The sequence below is a fragment of the Mesoplodon mirus genome (assembly GCF_964341445.2).
Source record: "Mesoplodon mirus genome assembly, chromosome: 2".
Taxonomy (NCBI): Eukaryota; Metazoa; Chordata; class Mammalia; order Artiodactyla; family Ziphiidae; genus Mesoplodon; species Mesoplodon mirus.
The window spans coordinates 180170822-180193971 of record NC_138977.1 but is presented as its reverse complement, the minus strand read 5'-3'; the positions used below and the strand labels follow the sequence as shown (position 1 = coordinate 180193971).

General features: G+C 50.5%; 1 protein-coding gene across 1 annotated transcript; it reads left to right on the top strand.

The window, feature by feature from the left end:
- Positions 1-685: 685 nt before the first annotated feature.
- On the top strand, positions 686-19356 carry ANTXRL (ANTXR like; the record flags this gene model as incomplete). The annotated part of the gene is made up of 6 exons (XM_082643483.1): positions 686-971; positions 1879-1958; positions 2443-2520; positions 2617-2670; positions 16536-16643; positions 19129-19356. Exons 1-6 carry the CDS (start codon positions 755-757, stop codon positions 19354-19356), a joined length of 765 nt encoding a protein of 254 aa, XP_082499609.1. The 5' UTR covers positions 686-754.
- Positions 19357-23150: the final 3794 nt, after the last annotated feature.

Sequence of the window (23150 nt, the reverse complement as noted above, 5' to 3'; positions counted from 1 at the left end):
AGCCCCACCCCTGGTGTGTCCCAGTCCCATCCCCTGCTATCTGCTTTAACAGAGGCCGACAGCCCATCCCTATGGCAGCCTGAGGTCACTTCTCTTCCTCCCACATGGACGGGCCTCAGGCCTCTTTTCCAGCTTATGGTCTCTTTCTTCAGGAGCACATGAAGCCCAGGAGCCCTACACTCTAACGCAGCATCCTGACTACTTCCTTTAGTACCAATCCAGAGGGGGAAGGGGCTTGGAGAGACCAAGTCCACCTCAGGGGTCTGTGGCAGGGGAGGAGGGGACAGGGCAGGGGTATCAGCAGAGTGGCTTTTCCAAACTCAGCCTTGCCTGTTGGAGGATGATGGGTTCTCACCAGGGACCCCTTAGGTGCCCGCAGTACCACCAGTCACATTGGGGGTGCTGGATTCACAGGTGTGCATCCATGGGTGTTCCCCCCTCACCATGGACAGTCAAGGCAGGGCCCTTGCTGAGTCCCCTGAGGTCTGCATGAGCACATTGAAAGCCAGGCCCTACCCGTGGGACCAGAAAAGCAGCATCCTCCATGCTTACTGAATGGGAGACAGAGAAGGGTTAGGGTTAGTTCTGTCAGTGTCAAAGCCACAGGCAGAAGGGTCACGACAGTGTGGCTAGTGTCCTCTCTTGTCAAGGCAGGTCTGCACAGGGCAGAACGGCACCAGGACAGCTGGAGCTGTTTCATAGCAATCAACCTTCATTGCTCCTCAACCCTCTTTTCTGATTTGTTTTCAGAAATATGCTAAAACATGCTCTTAAAAGACTTCGGAATGTAGTGCCCTCAGGACCCAGAAACATGCAGGAAGGATTGAGAAAGGTACAGACTCTACGGCTAAGGGAATTTACTCTGCTTTGTCAAGTTCTTAAAGAATTATTGGGTCATCTCACTGCCCTCCCCCAACATTCCTTCATTTTGTTGCAGGCAAGTGAGCAGATTTCAAGAGTTTTCTACAATAGTAAGTTGCCTGCTGACGTCACTGTGCTCAGGTGGGACAGAGCCAGGCGCGGGCCTCAGCGAGGGCTGGTGCAGACCCACCTTGGCCAATTCCTAGCGCTGACCTTGGAGCGAGTCCCTTGTCCTCTCTGGGCTGCAGGTTCCTCCTCTGCACAGTGAGGAGGAAAACCACCCCCAGGGATGGTTCCGAGAACCACATGGGATCATGCATTACATTCCTGGTTCTTACTAGATATCAAGTGCTTGACCTATGGTTGGGCTGCATGAAAAAGAAAAGAGAACTTCCAGGGACGGCGAGCAGACGGGGTTCAGTTTAGGGAACAGAGACCTTGGTGTCCCGCTGGCTGCCCACACTTTGTCCACCACAGCTCTGGCTCTTCCTCCTTTCCCTTGAGCCTCTTTCCTCTGGTTGACTCTCATCCTTTGACTGTGCCTCTGCCAGTGGAAATGGCTGTACTTGGCCCAGACCAGCTGCATCGAGACTGTAGGGTTGCAGCCCTTGTCAGGAAGGATGCATGGGCTGCTGGGGAAAGGCGGGAAGCTGGGCGGGGGCTGCTGCCCAAGCACTGTGACAGTCATTCTGGCTGCTCCTCCCTGCGCTCATCTGAGAGGCTTGTCCTCGTCCAGTGAAGTAGCTGCAGTTGCCTTTCAGGGCAAAGGCTGTGCCACCTGCCCATAGTGAAGGTCCACTAGGAAGGGCTCTGATCCGGTCTCAGGCTCCTCGTCTGTCAAGTGGGTCCTGGGCTGAGGCCCCTTCTCCCTCCCGGTGCTCTGGGTGGTGGGTACTCAGGTCAGGGTGGCCTCTCCCCAGGAGGAGGAGGTGTGGGAGCAGTGCTGTGGGCCTGGCAGCCTGAGGCAGGTCACTCCAGGTGCCTTGCTGACCAGGCCACTCCCTGCTTCTTCTGCAGACAGGAAAGCTGCCAGCCTAGTTTATGTTCTGACCGCCGGACCACTGCTGCCATCGACAGTACGGGATGCTAAGAATGAAGTGAGTCTAGTCCATCATTAACAGCTTTGTGCCTCATGTATTTGTGTATTTTATACTCAAAATCTTTCTTCTGTTAGGCCAGCAGGCTTCGGAATATGAAGACCAAGGTTTACTGCCTGGGTGTAAATGACTATCAGAGAGACCAGGTAATTCAGAACAGGTAACCAGGTGCCACTCTTGAGCCCAGTTGGAGAACGCTTTCAAAGGCAGTTGTCCCAGGGTTCCCCAGAGGATGGCCCTCTACCCGTCCCAAGTGTTTGGACAACAGGTAGCCACAGCAGATGAATAGCCAGTGTTCTATAAAGCTACACACCATCCATGTGGGTGGAGGAGCTTTCCACTTGCCAAGGGTGGGCTGCTGGCAGATGCCAGGGCGTGGCCATTGGAGTCCAACACGGCAAGAGGCAAGAGCCTGTCTTCTTGCATGGGATCTGCTGTGTCCTCAACCGCTGGCTGTATGCCAACCATCTCCTCTTCCTTGTAGCTGATGCAGATTGTAGAAGGAAAGACCCACTTATATGAAGTGCCCAAATCCAGTGATGAGGAAGGCTTTATTATATCGGTGAGTGTGGGCTAAATGTGAGAAGGGGGAGGGGGGGCTTCTCACCACAGTCACGCCTGTCTCGCCCTGACCCTGCCACCCACCTGTCTGTTCCAGCTCGTGGGAAATTCCTGTAAGGAAGTTATGGGGCGGAACACATTCTATGCCTGTGTAAGAGGTACGTGCTGGAATCACTGTTCTAGACTGAATGGCATTTGTGCACGTGTGGAGTGAATGTGCCTGAGTGTGTCCGTTTGAGGGTGGTGTGTGTGTGTGTTTGGTATGTGAATGTGTGTGTGTGTGGTGTCTGAGTGCTGTGTGCGTGCATGGGTGTTTTGACAGAAATATGTCGGGTATGTTATCGTGCGTTAAGTATATAAGTAACCATGTGTTTGTATGAGGCACGTCTGCCACAGATTGTGGTGTGGATATTGTGTGTAATTACATTTTCTTCCAGTTTTATTGAGATATACTTGACATACAGCTCTGTGTAAATTGAAGGTATACCACAAAATGACTTGACATACATATGTTAGGAAATAATTACCCCAGTAAGATGAGTATAATCGCCTTCTCTGGACACGCATGCTCAGCAGCCATGGCTCACGGGCCCAGCCACTCCGCGGCATGTGGGATCTTCCCGGACCGGGGCACAAACTCACGTCCCCTGCATCGGCAGGCGGACTCCCAACCACTGCGCCACCAGGGAAGCCCAGTTTGTACTTCTTAATCCCCTACCCCTATCTGGTCACTCTCCCCTTCCCTTTCCCCATTGGTAACCACTAGTTTGTTCTCTTTATCTGTGAGTCTGTTTCTGTTTTGTTATATTCATTTTTGTTTTCTTTTTTTTAGATTCCACATATAAGTGATAACATACAGTATTTATCTTTCCCTGTCTGACTTATTTCACTAAGCATAGTGCCTTCCAACTCCATCCATGTTGTTACAAATGGCAAAATTTCATTTTTTATGGTTGAGTAATATTCCATACTGTGTAATATTCCACACATATATGCATATATATCGCATCTTCTTTATCCATTCATCTGTCGATGGACATTTGGGTTGCTTCCATGTCTTAGCTATTGTAAATAGTGCTGCTATGAACGTTGGGTTGCATGTATCTTTTTTTTTAATATCGATTCATTTATCTGGCTGCATCGGGTCTTGGTTGCAGCGTGCGGGCTTCTCTCTAGTTGTGGCACGTGGGCTCTAGAGTGCACAGGCTCAGTAGTTATGGCACACAGGCTCTCGAGTTGTGGCATGCAGGCTCTAGAGCACGTGGGCTTAGTTGCCCCATGGCATGTGAGATCTTAGTTCCCCGACCAAGGATCAAACCTGCGTCCCCTGCATTGGAAGGCGGATTCTTAGCCACTGGACCACCAGGGAAGTCCCGCATGTATCTTTTTGAATTAGAGTTTTCTCTGGATATACGCCCAGGAGTGGGATTGCTGGATCATATGATAACTCTATTTTTAGTTTTTTAAGGAACCTCCATGGTGGTTATACCCACCTACATTCCCACCAACAGTGTGCAAGCGTTTCCTTTCTCCACATTCTGGCCAACATTTGTTATTTGTGGTCTTTTTGATTATAGCCATTCTGACAGGTGAGAAGTGATATCTCATTGGGGTTTTGATTTGCATTTTTCTGATGATTAGTAATGTTGACCACCTTTTCATGTGCCTGTTGTCCATCAGTATGTCTTCTTGGGATATATAGGTCTTCTGCCCATTCTGTAATCAGGTTCTACATTTTTTTTGATATTGAGGTGTATTCCCTGTTTATGTATTTTGGATATTAACCCCTTATCTGCCATATCACTTACAAATATTTTCTCCCATTCATTAAGTTGTCTTCTCATTTTGTTGATGACTTCTTTTGCTGTGCAAAAGCTTTTAAGTTTAATAAGATCCCATTTGTTTATTTTTGGTTTTGTTTCCCTTTCTTTAGGAGACAAATCAAAAATATAGGGCCACAATTTATGACAAAGAGTGTTCTGCCTCCTTTCCTTTCTAGGAGTATTATGGCTTCCAGACATATATTTGGTTCTTTAATCCAAAATAAGTGTATTTTTGTACATGGTGTGAGAAAATATTCTAATTTCATCTTTTACATGTAGCTGTCCAGTTTTGCCTGCCACAGTTATTGAAGAGATTGTCTTTTCCCCATTGTATCTTCTTGCCTTTTGTGTCATAGTTCAATTGACCATATGTACATGGGTTTACTTTGGGGCTCTCTGTATCTATGTGTCTGTTTCTGTATAGTACTATACTGTTTTGGTTACTGTAGCTTTGGAGTATAGTCTGAAAATAAGAAGCATAATACCTCCAGCTCTGTACTCTCCCAAGAAATTTTTGGCTATTTTGTGTTGAGAAAGTATGCAGACTTTTAAATATGGGGTCCAATTGTTTGAAGACACTTGAAAAGTTAACAAAATATGTCATCTGGCAGCCATCTTCAGCCCACAGGCTGAGAATCTATTTTCTGCAAGCAGAGAAATTGCAAACTTTGCCTTGATCTGATGGGACCTGCAGGAAGACCTGAAGCAGGAGGAATCAGACTGCCAGGTCCAAGGCTGTGCTGGCATTTCTGAGGAATATTCTTTGAGTTAATTGACTTTGGGCAAATCAAGCATCTGGGATTGGAATGAGCAGCCTGGGCCAGGAGGCAGAGGTGGAGGCTAATGACCTTGGACTTGCAACAGGATGACTTGCATGTTATCCTGGACAGCTCCCAAGGGGGCAGGCCCAATAACTGCCCTCTCTGGATCCCCTAGTATTTGTTTCACGGGCCAGAAATCCCCAACAGCCTGGAGAGAGGCTATGGCCCAAAACTGTATCTTAGCAAATCAATGTCTCCCACCCTGACAGAAGGAGGTGCTTGGTGAATCCCTGGGGGGCTGTGTGAGACCCGTGGAGGGGCAGGAAGGGGGCGGGGCAGAGCACGCACTGCAGACTTCAGAACCACAGCTGAGACAGGACGTCGCCTGCCATGGGGGATTCTCCGGGGCAGGGTCCTCGCCTCCTCCATGCCTCGCCCAGGTCCTGGCCTTGCTCCTGGGGTCTCCAGCCTGCCATAGGCAGAGAGGGAGACACGGAGGAGGAGCAGACCCCCTAGTGTCAGAAAGCCCCACAGACACCCAGGCTTGTGTGCTCAGCTCAGACAAGGGTCAGGACTGTCTTCACCTGTGCTGTCGCGGTTCCTCTGTCATTTACGTAAGGGAGGGCCTGCTGGAGAGCACTGCCTGCGCCTCTTAGGAAAGACCTTGGACCATCTGGGTCGGAAACCCATGGCTGGGTTCGCCTCTGTGGAGGGGACGACATTAGGTGCCTTTAATGAGCTTGATGGGTCAGAGGCGGTGGTGAGAGGCCCCCTGATTGCTCAAAGCCCAGCCCCGCTGCCTCAGAGTGGACCATCAGTGACAACAGGTGAGCCCAGGGGGAGGAAAACGGATGTGGGCTCCGACACAACTGCTTCCTCAGAGGAGTCCCCTGGGAATTCAGTTACAGGGTAGCCTGAAATAATTGTGAGATCAGAGGGAAGTCAGCACTCAGCCACTCCTAACACAAACCTTTGGATGTTGCCCTTACAGAATCCTACCAACTTGGGTTTTATGCATATGGCCTAAGTCCAGACAGAATGAAAGACTATACTTGCAGATATAAGTTGGACAAAACCGAAGTCTTCAGTAAGTACCCACCTTGGTGCCTCCAAGTAACACACTTCCCACATTGCTCTGCATTCCTTACAGCCAACCAAGACTTCAAAGCCCTTGCTGGCCATTCACTGTGGACACTGTGAGGATAGAGGCAGCATGGACAATGGAAGGAGGGACCTGGCTGGGAAGCCTGGCCACTGCTCCCTACATCTCAGGCCAGGCAGTGATCAATCCCCAGCACATCAAGAGCATCTTGGGTCAGGGCGTGCACCTTTCAAGGCTGGGTTGGGAGTGCTGGGTCTGTCCTCACTGCTACACTCCCCCCACACTTTCCTCGGCCCTCACTTCCCTTGAGAGACAAGGACTTGAATCTCACGAGTCCGCTGGTGGGAAGTGGAGGCGGCCCCAGGGCCCTGAGTCTGGGCCAGGTGCACTGAGCTCTCCCAGGACCATGTGGTCACCTGGGATTGAGAGAGGATGCCAACTGCCAGGCCTGAGCCCCGGAATCCTGGCTCTGGCCCACATTTCATGTGTGATCTTGACCTAATGAGTGTTCTGCTCTCAGCCTCTATTATCTGTACTGTGAAATGGGGCCAGTATGGTAGGTGTGCTAACTAAGCCCTATCACATATGTAAAGCTACTGTTTGGAAATACTCAGGCACCAGGTGTCCTTCCAGGAAGGGTGAGAGGCCTGAGGAAGCACACAGTTGGGGAAGCAGATGTGTCCTCAGTGCTGAGGTGGGCCTGATCTCTCACAAAGAGCACCTGGGGACAGTGGGACTTTCTCTTCCTTCTCAACCCTCCCCTGATGCATTGACTTAATATGATTATATTATGTTCAGTGACACACTTCACTCCAGGGCCATCTGGTAAACCCAGAGCGAGCCCTCTGCCCCAGCACAGTTCTGGGCCATCTCTCCTCCTTCCACGGGTGCATAGAATGCGCAGGGCTCTGCCATTGCCACACTCTCACACCACATAGTGTGTAGATGGCCTCAGGGAGTTAGATATCTCTTGGTTTCTACTTCAGAAGTGATTAGGACTGAGTAACACATTGATATGGAGAGCTAATGTTTATTACATCTGGTAGTGTGCTGTGTCTTCCATGCACTACCCCAGTTAATTCTCAAAAGACCTAGTGTTATTGCTTTGTATGCAGCTGATGCAGCAAGAGCTAGAAAGTAGACACAGGTGACCTGATTGCATAATCTAGGACTTTGACTTTGCTAATGACAGTCCTTGAAAAAGATCGGGAACAGCCTATCCTCCAAGAAGTGTATTCAGATACCTCCTCTGGGTTCAGTGGCTGTACTGTTTTCTCACCCTTGCTGTCACCTGTGTTTCTCCCTAAGGTGCACCAGCACTAGGGTTTCCCATGTCCTGCACTCCTCTGCTGACCGCCATGCTGCACGTGGTCAGAGGCGGACCAGAAGTGGAGGATCAGGACTGTTTATGGCCATGAGCCCCGATGCACTGATGAGGATTGATGTGGTTGTCTCTAACTGTATTTTCCTCTGATTAAAACATCTGGGAAAACATTTTCATATATATAGAAAAGAATAACAAGGAGTAATTTTAAAACCAATATTTCTGTATGTTTTATAGTATCTATTTTAGTGTATAATGATTTCATGTATTAAGAAATCTTTAAAATACAGCAATGGAAATATTTGGTTTAATCAGTTAATATTGGTTTCAAAGCTCCTCTGCAGTCAACCAGGCTTTTCTTCGCCCTCAGTATGTGAGGTGCCTGCCTTCACCTCACTCTCCCTGCTCTGTGAATACTATGGAAATTACACCACATTTCCTTCTGATGTTTTCACACTAATCCCAATCACCCTACCCCTCAGACACAAATCATTCCCCCTAAACATAACTGGTGATTAATTTCTATGTCAGCACCAAGGAGGGGAAAACAGTTCAGAAGTTCTTAGCTAATCTGACAACTCAGTTATGGCCGAAAGCTGGTCACCTGGAAGAGGACCATCTGTGCAGAACAGGCCTGACCTGTGGCCACTGTCAGGGTGTGAGAAGTTTTAGGGTTCAGGAGAGAGAAGGTTCCACAGCTACTAGTTACGGACTGCCTGAGCCTCCGGAGTGCCACCTCCCAGATCCCATAAAATTACAGAACAAGCACGAACACAGAAGCCCTGTTCCCCTCAGGCTTCCCTGTGTCCATAAATGTCACCACCACCCGCCCAGGCGCTCTGCTCACTAACGGGCACATCGCCCTTGACTCCTCTTTGCTCTCATCCCACATCCAGGCCACCTGCAGGCCCTGCTACCTCTGGGTCCAAACTTCCCTGAACCTGGCGAGCCACGCGACAGGCTCACTGAACTCAGAATAAAGCCCAAACCCCTTCCCAGGGCCCACGAGGCCCCGCCCCCTCTCCTCACTCACCTCTTTCCCACAAGTTCAGCTAGTTATGCCTCAGGCCACGGAACAGGCTCCCACAGCCCGGACCCTCTTCCCTAGACCTTTCCCTGCCTTTCCCTGCCTTTCCCCTCATCCGGTTTCAGCTCCAGGAACACTGCCTCAGAGAGTCCTTATCTTTCAAGGATATTTTCAATAACATACAAAAGTAGCAAAAATCGTATAATGCCCTTGAAGCAGCCTTCCCCTGCTTTCAGTAAATATCAGTCCTGGCCAATCTGGTTTTGGTGCTATTCTCATCATTGATTATTGTGAAGCAAATCCCAGACATCCCATCATGTCCTGTATAAATATTCCACTTTCTCTTAAAGAGAAATTCAGTCTCTAAAGGACAGGACAGGTCACCTGCTCCTAAGCAGCTCTCTCTTCCCCTCCTTTCTCTATCCTGTCCCTTGCTTATTGATGTCACTGCACTTTTCACTCTGGCATTTATTTTGTTCATTGTTTGTTACTTTATTGTCTGTCTCCCTCTCCAGTCCCACAAATGTCAGGTCCTTGAGAGCAGGGCCTCTGCGTGCCTTGTTCCCACTAAACGCCAGAGCCCTGACAGTGCCTGGTGCACAGTAGGTGTCAGAAGAAGGCAGAGAAGAGAAGCTGCTTCTGCCAAAGTGGTAGCTCTGCTTCTAAGGGCAGGCAGAAGGGGAGGGGCGGATGGGTGGACAAGTCCACTGACATTCTTCTCATGTGATTGTCTTTCAGCTAAACCACCTGACTCAGTGACTGGAGAAAAAATAATTTGCCCAGGACATATTTTTCTTAAAGCTGGACAGTAAGTGTTTAGGTTAGGGGGCCATTTGGGCAGGTGTCGCTACCATGAGCAGTCCAGAATGTGGACTGCCCCCTTTACTGGGGCAGCACATGTCTGTCTCTGGGAGAGCTCAGGGCATCCTCCGCACCTGCCCTGGCTGCCAATCCCCCGAGCTGCTCAGGGGCCCGCGGTGGCCCAGGCTCTGCTGAGGAGGGCAGGATGTGGGAAATGGTGCACCCCAAGGCTGGTACCTTTGCTCCAGGCAGCTTTTCCGAGTGAAGCCAACATACCATGTACATCCAGAGGAGTCGGGATGATGCCACCATACAGCCATCCCTGGTCACTTCGCTCCTGGTCTTCAGGGCATCTGACCCCATGCAGGGCTCCTCACTACCTGGTCAGCCCTCATTGCAGAGGTCAATCTCATGGTGCCTGGGGATGGGCTCCCCTTACCCCTGCTGCCTGCATTTGAGGAGCCCCAAATTCCTAAAGTGTAAAGCCATTACCGTGAGGAGAGCTAGGGCTACAGATTGAGCCAAGTGCAGGAACTGTGTCTATCCTGTCTCTTGGGTCACCATCTGCCCTTTCTGTGCTTTAGGGTGGTCGTTGTTGATTACTCTCTGGACATGGGCAATACCTGGAGTGACAGAAGCTTGAATATCACCAGCAAGGACTGTGTGAGTGAATGTTGGGCTGCAACATCCCTCTGGGCTAGCCAGAGACCCTGCTTGGGAGGGAGAGACCACTGGGGATGCAAGAGAGGGGAATAACATCACCGGGGAAATGCCAGCAAGTACAGAAGTAGCCTTTGCAGGTACGCGCCTCGGGTAGCATTTCACAGCCAGCTCGGTGCCCTTAGTGCTTTACTGTGGAGCTGTCCCCCTACTCTGGTTTGTGAAATTCACTGGAATGCTTCTATAAGACTTGAGGTAAAGCCAGATGCCCAGGTCCTGCAGAAACTCTGCCCTGTCTGTGAACCAAGTATCATTGAACGTATGTGGAAGGGACCAATTCGAGCTCTAATCAGAGTTCAGAAACTGTGCTGAGGCTCTGCCCAACCTGGACCCACCTAGCCACCTCCCCTGGCCCCAGCCTTATGGTGGGGAGCTCAAGGCTCCATCCTGGATTCCAGCCGGGGTGAGTTGGAGAGGCTGGGGCACTGTGTACTAGGGGACAGGGTCCAGGGCCTCTAGGAACCCTGGGCCTTCCAAGTCGGGGTCCCCGGCACAGAGGTCAGGAGGGTGGAAGCAGCTGTGGCCGTGCATAGTCAGGGTGTGTTTGCACTGCGCTGGTGTAGCAGCGGGCAGGGTTCTGGACCCGCTCATGACCGTCACAGCCCTGGCCTCCCACACCCATTTGGGGAACACCGGCTGTCACTTTGCAGATGTCATCAACCTCACTGCGGCCACTCCTCCTTTCTCGTGCTCCTCAGTTGCCCCTCTCCCCTAACTGGCTCTGACCTCTGCACGGGGACTCTCCCCTCTGTTGCTGGGAAGCTGGCAGGGTTGGTGGGAAGGGCAGGGCTCAGCTCAGGGAGAGGAAGCTGGGAACAAAGTGCTGCTCCCAGGGGCCCTCTTTTCCCAGCTCCACAGCATCCAGGCCCCTTAGCCTGGGGCAGCCCGCCATGGGGGACAGAGCGTGTGAGCCTGGAGTGAGGTTCCCCTGGGAGGAGGGACACGTGTGCCTAATGCCACCGCCCTTGTGTCCAGTCCCAGCTGGTGAGGGTTCCCGCAGCGTGACGGTCCCCTGTGTGTCTGTCTCTGCTGGTCCCTGCACATCCACCTCTGGACCCAGGATTCACCTCCATGTTTCCCAGCAGCAGTCCCTCCACCGGACGGCCCCCGTCCACAGGCACATTGAGGACTCCGGAGCTGCTCGTGGCTCCGGGCCCAGCACAGGGTCACCCTCAGCCCCACTCGGCCTCTCCTTTTGGCCTCCCTGTTTCCTGGGCATAGGTTCTCTCTGCCCCCTTCACCCCCTGCTTCTCTCAAGCAGAGGCTCGATATAGGGAAGGGCTGGGCAGCGCGGGTCCACAGATGCAGCACACGTGCCCTTGGTTATGCACAAAACAAGAGAACAGAGCCCGTTCCTTAATCCCCCACGTGGACCTGGCCTGTGCGTGGGCTTTCTATAGCCACTCTCTAACGCTCTCAAGTAACTGCTCTCTTCCTCACTCCCGATGTGCATGGAGGCTCCGAGAGAGAGAGTAGCTTGGCCCGAGAATGCGGAGCAGGGAAGTAGGGGAGGGAGGCTACGGGGAGGTGAGCAGGGTGTCCTGCCTCTGCTCTTGCACCCACACCTCTCTGGGGCCCCGAAGCCCCTCCCTCACCAATCTGTGTATCGTAGCATTTTGTGGTCCTCACAAAACCCCTGTGCTCTCAGCCAAGAGAGGCAGTGAAGGCTGTGTTGTCACTCCTTAGAGGACTGGGCTTCCTTGACAGGGCCCTGAAGAGAGTCTCGGAACAGGGCCAGTGGTGGGGTCTGTGGCCCAGGGCTCCACACTGGCTCTCTGGGTACCAGCCATGATCTCCTCGCCCCTCTGTGATCCCTCTGGATGAGGCAACCTGAGGAGAAGGGGAACTGTGAGGTCTGGTGTGGGAAGTGGATGTTGGGTTCACGGGAAGAGATCACCCAGGCCAACCCCAGGACTTTGGCATGTGTGCCCTGTACAGCATGAGACTGTGGAGCGCCCAGCTGTCCCAACTACAACCACAGTGACCACAGTGCCTACCACCGTCAGGACCAGGAGGACAACAGCAAGGACGACAACAACGATGACAACGAAGACCACGCTGCCTACCACTGTCACCATGACAACAACCACAGTGACCACAGTGCCTACCACCGTCAGGACCAGGAGGACGACAGCAAGGACGACAGCAATGATGACAACGAAGACCACGCTGCCTACCACTGTCACCATGACAACAACTGCCGTGACAACCACCACAGAGACTACCGTTGTCGCAGAGGAGGAGACCACAGTGCCCATGGTTGTCACCCAGAGCCCAGTTCCCAACAATCCTCCCTTGTACCCAACACTCATCCCATCCCTGGTCGTGATACCGTTGCTGATTGTCTGCATCTGCTGTTGCAAGAAGGTGAGTGACCCCTGCCCGCACAGCCTGCATCCAGCCCTCACCGACCCCTGAGGGACCAGCCCCATGCCTGCCCCATGATTCTGCCTGTGGCCAGGTTCCATCAGCTCTGGGGTCCTCACACCAGCAAACAAGGCACAGACTCTGTCCTCCCATCCTGGGCATAGACACAGCCTGGGCTTCTAGGGGGCCACCTGCTTCATGCTTTCACCTTCACAGGGAGGTGGCCTATGGACTGTCCCAGCCCCTGGGGAAAAAGGATCCCAGGCCTCCTGAGACCAGGGCTACCCCACAGCAGTCAGGCTTCTGAAGGACTCAGGTGGACCAAGGCCTCAAGAGTCTCTGCTGTTGGCAGACGAAGAGGGGTCTGCAAGGGCACTGATGGTCCAAAGGGAGAAGGATGCTGGCCGGGAGGATGCTAACCCCGGGGGCAGCTGCGCCTTTGAAAACAGCATGGATCCCTGCCCATCTCTGGTGCCTTCCGTCATTCCTTCATCAGTCATCACTAAGTCACCAGGATGTGCAGGGCCCCGTGCTGGGCACAGAGGGGCAGAAATGAAGCAGCCGCCTCCCTTGCCCACAGGCGCTCACCATTTGGTGTCTGGTCTGGTATTGGTAGCTAGGGAGCATTGAGGGAAAATGTCACCTTCAGAGGGTGTGGCAGGTGCCCTGATAATGATAAAGGACAGAGACTGGCCCTGGGTGGGAGGGAAGGCAGAGGCGCTTGCTGGCTGGGTTTGCAAGGACACAGGCCAGAGGTGGGTGAAGAAGACGAACAAGCAGAGCTGAGAAAGGACAAGCAAAGCAGCATAGAAGCCAGCAGGTCAAATTTCTGCAAAGGGCAAGAAGTGAGGAGAGAAAGCCGGGTCACGGAGAGGGAGGTGGACTGTCATCCCTGAGGGCGGGGAGGCAGGGAGGGCTTCAGGGGGAGGGAGGGAAGGGGAGAGGAGGAGGGGTGTGGGGAGTGTTCTCTTGTCTTCATATGATGTCAGGGCTGCTGCTGAAAACTCTACCAGGGACCAGGGGCCTTAGTCTGCCTGTCTCCCCCTTGACCCTCCACGGAGGTACCCATTCCCCTTTCATGACTGAGGAGCCTGAGGCTCAGGGAGGTGGAGCCTGTTGGCCACAGACCCTCAGGCTCTGGGCACCGAGGTTGACACCCCAAAGCCCATGATTTGATCCCTTACTGCTGCCGAGCAGGGTCCCCATCTGTCTGCATAGCTGAGCCAGAGCCCTCCATGCCCCCTCCAGCCTGTGTTTATGTCTCTTTCACATCCTAGATCGTCAAGGAGCCACCACCAGCCCAGAAACCAGAAAAAGTAAGTGGTGTGTTTCGTAGTGATATTGTCAGCATACTTGATGCCCACACTGACCTGCACAGAGAGGCCCTCTGACGTGTATGGGGAGATGCCGTCCCCCACCCCTCCCGCTCCCACCTACCTGGGCAGAGAGAGGCTCAGAAAGAAGAGGGTGACAGAGGGCAGGGAGGGACCCCAGAGAGGACCTGAGACTCACAAAATGTCACCCAGACAACACGGTTCCCCACCTCCGAAGACAGCCTGCACCAGGGCCTTTATCACTGAATCAGCAACATGGGGTAGCCTAAATCAGAAACAGCTATGGTCCCTCGTGATATAAATGGGCCTTTTGTCAATTCCCAAACGACTCTTTGTAGACTGATCCTTCCCAGGACTCGCACAAGCATTTGGAAAAGGATCCTCAGGTTTCAGGGACCTGGTCCCCCTCCCCGGGCTCTGATGTATGCTGGGCTCCATTTCCTTGTTCTTCATCCCTGGCTCATGTCCGGATGAGGGTCGTGGCAGGGTTGGCCTTTAGGGACCGGGGACTGGGGAGGGTGGAGGAAATCCTAACCTTACTTTGAGCTGTTGGGGCATAGCGCAGGTGAGCACAGGGACCAAGGGTCAGGTGAGGAGGCTGGGGCTGACCCGGGGTGGGGCCCAACCCACGGCGCATAAGAGGTAGTTAGAGCAGGGGTGCCGTGTCCCCAGACGGGGAGCTGGGCCTGAGATCTGGTGGGAAACAGGATCACTGCCCGGACTGACGTCTACACTGGCTGCAGTGTGGCCTGGGGAGGCTGGATCTGCCAGAGTCGGGTGAATACAGCCCTGTCACCTACTAATGCCCCCACCCCTGCCCGCCTCCATCACATGGCACAGCCTCACGCCCAGCTTCTCCTACAAGGGTGGCTGCCAGGAACCAAGGGGACAGGATAGAGTTTGTTGTTATTTGGAAAAGAGCCATCTTTGTAAACCAAAAGTAGTTGGTGTGTTTTTCACATGGAGGCCACTCTCTTAGTGTGCCGGGTCCTGCTCATTTGTCCTTGATTCTCCAACAAACATTTGCTGGGTGGCCAGTACTTGACAGGAGCCCAGGCAACAGATGTCATGTGTCTGCACCCAGGAGCTGCCAGACAAGAAAGCCTGCAATTTATTTCTCTTTCTAGAATCCATGCTCTGTACAGACCACGATTATTGTCTCCTGCTGTGGGTGCCAAGAAGACAGGATAAAACAGATGGAGGTGACAAGCAAACTTAGGAAGGGAGGGACGAGCCCCTCAGGACTGGGGATTTGGAGGAGGGGGAGCCAGTTCAATGCACACAGACTTGGGCCTAAAACACCTGGCTTGCATGGAGATGAGCTTTATGGGCTCTGGTCTCCCACCCCTCGGTGACAGAGAAAAACCAGAGGCCCTCCCGACCCTAATGGCCCAGGGGAGGACAAAGAGCTGAAGGTTCAGGTGCCCCCTGCCTCAGGCAGTGCCAGCACCAGGGACCTCGCCTTGGGATGGGCCCAGGACTCTGGATGTTGGGGGCTGACTCACAGCCGGCCAATTCCTGATTCTCATAGAGGTTGTCATCAGCTCTGGCAATGTCCTTGGTTTCACTGGCCAGTGACTGGATGACTGAAAACATATAATGACAAAGACACACACCGGTCAGGGGAAAAAAAAATGAAAAAGAAAAGAAACTTCTGAGCCAAGATCTTACCAGCATCAAACTACCTGGGAGTGGCTATGGCTCCTGTCTGCTCAGTGAGGGAGGGAGAGAGCTCACCCCATTGTCCTTGAGGCACTTGAGATGGGGTGACAAGGGCCACAGGGAGGACACTTCCCTCCCCCAGGTGACTGAGACCCCAGCTGGCAGGGGGCTGAGAGATGACAGGGACGAAGAGGGCCCCAGGTGGCAGGTGTGAGGAAGAAAGACCCCACCATCTCTGGGTTCAGCTTTGCCTTCCTCCCCCTGGTCCTGCCTCTGTCGCTGTGGGATCCATTGGTCCTCCTGGGAGCTTCAAATGGCAGCCGGAGGGCGGGCCCCGCATGTCCCCTGAGAGTCAGTGTGAGGGCACGGAGAAGCCAGAGCTCACCTTCCAGAGAGGGAGGAAGCACCTGCCACGGGCTCGTTCCTGCCGCAGGTCCGGCCCCACCTTCTGCCCACTCCACGTCCACGTTTTCACCGGTTTTTTTAGTTTCCTCATCTCTCTCTTTCCCCCCATTTCAGGACCCTTCCCCTGAGCAGGGACTGGGTCTCTTCCCTGCCTTCTCCCTCTGAGCCCCCCCAAAGCAGGCCCTCTTCCCTCTTCTTCAAGCTGCTGCCCAGTCCCCATGCCCCCCTCACCTTTCTCCTTGAGGACCTCTCCTTGGCTACTGCATATCTCCTCCAAACTTTGACACTTTTTTCAAAAGTAGCCCCGACTTCTCCTCCTACACCAAAAGTACTGATTTGTTCCAGAATCCAAAACAATCTGTGACCCACAATGACGAGCTCCCAACAAACACAGAAGGCTTTTAAGCCCCCTGCCCCAGGTGATGGCTGCAGTGCTCTCTCAGCCAGTTTGTGGGGACACAGCCATGGGAAGCCATGGGAGACAGAGGGGACACCACCCATCTGGGGGCAGCGTCTGTGCCTGTAGCTTCCTCACTACCACATCTGCTTTTCAGGGAAAACTGGATACTTTTTGTGAATTTGTCCAGCACTGCAGCCAGCTGCCATTGACGTGCTGTCCGCCCAGGGACATGGTAAGCAGGGCACAGGGATGCTCCCCGTGGGCTGGGGTCTTGCTTTTGCCCTTGACAGTTGCCCCCGGGACTGTGGGTCAGAGAGCCCTCTCCAGGCATCTGCCGAGAGGAACGCCCAAGGCGTGGAGACCTGGAGCTCATGAGCTTCCAGACGATACTCAACATGGTGCCCGTGCATTTCCCCTGAGTCCTCGTCTCAAGGATGTCAGGACCTTTCTTCTCCAGAGCAATGCCCAGCAATTGCAATCTTAAACGAAAAGGGCTGGAGAGGCCTATTGGACTCCCGTCCATCGTCCCTCCCCACTGCCTTCCCGACCCTGTGGGACTGCTGGCTGCACCCCATCCATGAGACCCTCCTGGGCTGCTCACTCAGCTGCAGGAGTGGCAGAGGACATGGTGACACCCTTCCCAAATGTTGTCTGGTCAACACTGACCGGTTTTACCAGCTAGTAAAGATGCCCTCCTTGTGTCAGTGCCTGTGACAATGTGGAGAAGCCCAATTTCTCCACCTGTCATACTTGTTATTTAGTAATAATAATGATAGATAATTTTCTTGCGTCCTTTCTGTGGGTCAGTTGCTCAAGAAGTTTCCATGTTCTCACGGCTTTAATCCTCCCAGTGAATGTACAGGTAGATACTACTGTACTGGCAGATCCCAGCTTTATGGAGGCGGGTCTGACCCACAGAGAGGCTGAGGGACTTGTCCCAGCTCTCAAAGGATGGGAGCAGCAGAGGGGGACTTGAATTCGGAGCCTGGCTCCACCCTTCTCACCGCTCTGTCCCCCATTCGGTTCGGCACTCATGGTCTCATGATGGTTACCCCCAAACCGTCAGAGAGCTGCCCTTCTCAGGCCTCCAGATCCGAGGAGGGCCTTGCTCCTGCTTCTCTTGGGAAGCACCTGCCTGGGCATCATATTCCTGGTGTCCCCATTATCAGACCTTTTGTACAGACCGGGCCAGGGGCCTGGAGGATGTTGCAGTCCCAAGATCTGCAGTGAGGTCTGTACTGACCACATTCACTGAATCAGGAAAACACTGGCTCTCGGTGGCTGGACAGGTGGGCACTTAGAAGCTCTGGATAGGCCTGAAAGTCTCTTGGACACTGCTGATGACACACCTGAGGCATGCTCACATCCAGCAGAGACACTGTCTGGTGACAGTGATGTTGGGGCTCCTTCTGCAGCTTGGCTCCTGGCTCTGGGTCTGAATCGAGCTCTGAGTCCCAGCCTTGCTTGCAAAGAAGCCCCATTCTCCACCTGTCTCTAGACAGCTCTCTAGACACTTGAAAGTCATGAATATCTCAGTGAGTGCCTGTTTGGCCAGATCAGAATCTGTGAGAGGGTGACAGTTAAGCTGAGAAATAACTGATAAAAATCCAGAGAGGTCCTTCCAGACGGAGGAAACAGCCAGTGTGTATGCCCTGGGGCTGTAGGGCTTGGTGAATTGAAAGGCTGGAAATCAAGTACTGTCCTCATCAATCCAATGGTCAAGATGTCACAGGATACCCAGTGTCACCCAATACGGTGTGGGGGACAGAGGCACACCAGTCCTGCATGTCAGAGTGTTGCGAGGGCACCAAATCCAGTTGTTCCGACGCACGTGGTCCACACACACTGAGCCCTCTGATGATGAATGAATGAATGAATGAATGGGCACTTCTAGTTACACGTGCTCCTGTGTAGAGGCTTTAGGTCATTTCTGTGACACAAGGAGGCATTTTGGATCTGGCAATATAGGGCACAGAAATCTGCTTTGCGGGGCACTGTGCAGGGATGGGGAAAGGGCCCTTTGGCATTTTCAGGAGTGATTGTAGGAAAGTACTGACTTCAACCTGTTAGTAAATCTGCAAAGTTAGTCTAGTTTCTGAAACGCTCCAAGTCTTACCTTTTTTTTAAACAAAAACAGGGATAAAATAATAAAATGCCACTGAACAAATAATGCAGTTATGAAGAATGCTAGGTCAGTTTTTGGTGAGGCTAAGAAAGTGTCCAGGTGAGTCCGAATAACCCAAAGTCCAGAGGTCCTGGAGTCCCATTGACAGATCCAGTCCAGGGCTGCCCATAGATGCTGTCAGCGGGTCAGTGTGCTCACCACCCTCCCTGTGATGCTGCAGACAGATTTTGGTGTCCCAAAGGGTCCGCATCAACCTCTACCCAAACCAAGTGGTCTGTATGTGCTGTTGCCTCCAGAGCCCATCACCCATCTGAGGGCACCGTCACCTGCCCTTGCACTTTGGACTCAACCCCAGCCTGAGGGTTGCAGTGAGAACACATCCCTTTGGCACATACTCATCAAGAGAGCCTGGGCAATGCTGGGGCTACAGTGGCAATAAGCCCTTGTCCTTGCTAACCAGGCTCCCAGTGCAGAGGGGAGCAGGCAAGTTCAACACCAGAGCAAAGGGAGTCCAGAGTCACAACAACGGGGCTCCATAGGGAAGGGAGGGCATATGTCCAATATCTGAACAGAGTCTAGAATTAGAAGTGCAGGCTGGAGGCCAGGACCTAGGAAGAGGAAGGGCATAAAGAAAGGCTCACCCTGGGGATCCTGACAGGTACTGAGCCTAATCCCCTTGAGGCAAGGAAAGCACAGCCTTCTGCTCCCAATTCCAATGGCTTCTCAGTGACCTTCTCTCTCTACTCTTCTTCACACAGGGGAGGTGCATCAACTTCACCTTATGGGATCCCCACTGCACAGAAATGTTCTGCGGCCCAAATATCTGCCTTCAACCCGGCCAGGAGTGCTTCCCCCTCAGTAACTGCTGTTCACATGGTCAACATCTCCCACCCATATGCTCTCAGTCACTCTCCAGGATGCTGCCGCTGATCCCTCCTACTTCCCAGGACCTCTGCAGAAGTACTTTGTCCCCCCCACCCCCATAGCCCAACATCTAAAGCACCAAAAACACAAAAGTGTTAAGAGCACCTTTTGTACTGAATTGGACACATATATTGTGTTTTGGTTTACAGTCAAAAGGAGTTGGGATTTGTTGTTGATTAGCAAGAGAGTTTGTTACCTGGTGAGCACTGCTCCACTGTATGAGATGCAGCTCTACTGCTCCTGCCAGGACAAAGCACCCTGGTGTCCTGTGGATGTAGACATGATGAGTCTCATTCCCCACAGACAGGCCTTCATCTGTCACCATGGGTTGAGATACGTGGGGTTTTAGCCAAAATATGCTCTTTCCAAAAAGCCCCAAATATCTTTGATGTATGAATACAGTCTGGTGTCCATTACTCACTTGCTGTTACTTAATCTCCTGGGCAAGTTACTTAATCTCCCTGTGCTTCAATTTCTCACTGAAAAGATGGATAATGGTGTCTCCTCTACAGGGTGCCAAGAGGGTGATAGTAACTGCTACAGTATGCTCGGAACAGTGCCAGGTCACTTGTAAAGACTCAGGGGCCCCGTAGTTAATGTCTTCCTCCTCTGCCCCAGGGAGGGAGAGGATGATGAGCTCAGAGACATCAAGAACTGTGCAGTGAGGACCAAGGTGTTAGAAGAAATCATGACTGGGCCTTTCAGGTCTGGACACCAGGCCTTGGGGTTGCCACGCTTGAGAATTCTCTGTAAACTGCTGACCACGTGTAGGTTAACATCCAAGGCCACCACCCATGTAATCTCCAAGACACGCTCAAAAACAGGTCCTCAAACCTACCACCTCCTTCAGAAGTGTAAGTTCCCTTCCTGTACCTTAATATTTCTCATAATATTAAGGTAATTGCAGGGTCCCAATTTCCCACCAGCTCCTCTGATGACACAGACAGACCTCCCAATTTATCAGATCCCTCCTAAAGAATACTTTGAAAACATGATCAGGTTTCCTTCCACACTTACATGCCAGAGGACTATCAATAGGCAAGAATTCACTGTGAAAATCACAGAATATATATGTGAAGATGAAGGAACACCATGGGCCACAGAGTCTAAGAAGGGAAGAAGAGACTGCTTACTCAAATACCAGTGCACATACCAATGCAACAAATCAGGGGCCATGCAGAATCAAGGAAACATGAGATGATGAAAAGAATAAACTCTCTAAAGAAACAGAGATCTATGGACTCTTGTAGAGAGAATTCCAAATAATCTTCTTGAAATAGTTTAGTGAAATACAAGAAACACACATAGACACACAACTTCATAAAATTCAGGAAGAAAATGTATCAACAAAATGAGATGTTCAACAAAGTAATAGAAACCATCCAAAGAACAACTGGAAACTAGAGCTGAAGAATACAATGACTGTACTGAAGAATATAATAAAGAGATTCAACAACAAACTCGAGCAAGCAGAAGAAAGAATCAGTGAACTAAAAGATAGGTCACTTGAAGTTATCCTGCCACAGGAGTGAAAAGAAAAATGAATTTAAGAGTAAAGAAGCACTATGGGACATTAAAAACAGAAACAAGAGTGAATTATGGGAGTCCCATATGAGAAGAGGAAGAGAAAAAGTATGTTTGAAACAAAAGACTTGAACACTTACCAAACATGGAATGAGAGATGTACATCCAAATTGATGAAGCACAAAGAATCCCAAATAAGTTGAATCTGCAATGGCTATGGGAAATCACATTGTAAGTAAATTGTCTATGGTCAAAGACACAGGGAATTTTGAAAGCAACAAGAGAAAAATGAGTCACCACATGTAAGTCACCACCATAAGAATTTAGAGGGACTTCCCAATACAAACTTTGTAGTCCAGGAGAGAGAGGGGTGATGTATTCAAGTATAGAAAGAATAAAAAAATTCTGTCGAAGAATATTGTACCCCGCAAATCTGTTCTTCAGAAATGAAGAAAGATGGGGCTTCCCTGGTGGTGCAGTGGTTGGGAGTCTGCCTGCCAATGCAGGGGACACGGGTTCGAGCCCTGGTCTGGGAGGATCCCGCATGCCGCGGAGCGGCTGGCCCCGAGAGCCACGATTACTGAGCCTGCGCGTCTGGAGCCTGTGCTCTGCAGCGGGAGAGGCCGCGATAGTGAGAGGCCTGCGCACCGCGATGAGGAGTAGACCCCACTTGCCGCAACTAGAGAGAGCCCTCGCACAGAAACGAAGACCCAACACAGCCATAAATAAATAAATAAAAGTTAAAAAAAAAAAGAAAGAAATGAAGAAAGAGATTGAAAATATATCTAAACAAAGAAAACTGAAAGAGTTCATCACCAGAAGACCTGCTGTACAAGAATTTTGACAGGAATTTCATCAAGCAGAAATAAATGCATAATAATTAGCATTGTGAAAACATAAGAAGTTTGTAAAACTCACCGCTAATGACACATATTGTCAAAATCAGACCCTGTAATGTTGTAATTTCGGTGTGTAATTCACTTAGAACACTAGTTAAGAGTTTAAAATGTATTAAACAACCATAACTACAATAATATCTTACTGGATACGAAACATTAAAATATATAAATTTTCATATTGATAACCTAACGTGTAGGATGGAGAAATAAAGGGAAAATCTATCTATGCTATCAATGTTGTTATCAGCTTAGAATAGGATGTTATAAATATATTTTAGGTAGGCTTCATGATAACCATAAAGAGAAAACCTCTGGTACATATAAAAAAGATGATAAAAGAGGAATCTAAGCATACCCGCTACAAAGAGTCATCAATTAGCAAAACACAGGAAGATAAGAAGCTAGGGAAAATGGACCTATAAAACACTTGAAAAAATTAACAAAATGGCAATTGTAAGTATTTACATATCAATAATTACTTTAAACATAAAAAAATTAAATTCAATAGAAACACATAAAATAGCTGAATGGACCAAAAACAAAAGAGAGGTCCAGAAATATGCTCCCCACTATAGAATTACTTTAGTTTTAAAGACACCCAAAGACTAACAGTTATGGAATGGAAAAAGATACTCAAGCAAATGGTAACCAGAAGACAGCATTGATATCTATACTTACATCAGACGACATAGACTTTGAGCTAAAAATGCTCCAGGGACAAAGAAGATCATTATATAATGATAAAAAAAAAAAAAACCCGACAACCCATCAAGAAAACATCGCAATTGCACACACATATATATATATGCACTCAATATCAGACCACCTAAGTATACAAAGCAATTATTAACAGAACAAAAGGCAAAAAAATAACACAAAAATAAGTGAGGACTTTAATAACCACTCTAAACAATGGAAGGATCATCCAGATAGAGAAATGATAAGGAGGCAGCAGACTTGAACAAAATTATAGACCAAAAGAGACCTAAAAGATATACACATTTCATTTCATACAACAGCAGCAGAATATACAATTTTCTCAAGCACCTATGGACCATTTTCTATGATACGTCATATTTTAGGCCACAGGCAAGTCTCGATAAATTTAAGAAGACTGATATCATGCCATGCATTTTCTCCAACTACAATTGTATGAAAGTAGAAATGAATATCGTGAGGAAAGCTGGAAGATGCTAAATTACATGAAAATTAAACATCGCATGCCTGAGCAACCAGTGGACCAGAGAAGACTTTTTTAAAAACAAACAAATATCTTGAAAAGGCCAACACACTATGTAAACCAGATCATGCAGTTTGCAACAAAAACATTTCTAAGGAGGAAATTTATAGAAGTAAATGCATATTTTAAGGGAAAAAATATTTTAACCTAAAGAACTATTAAAAAAAGCACAAAGTTAGTAGAAGGAAGAAAA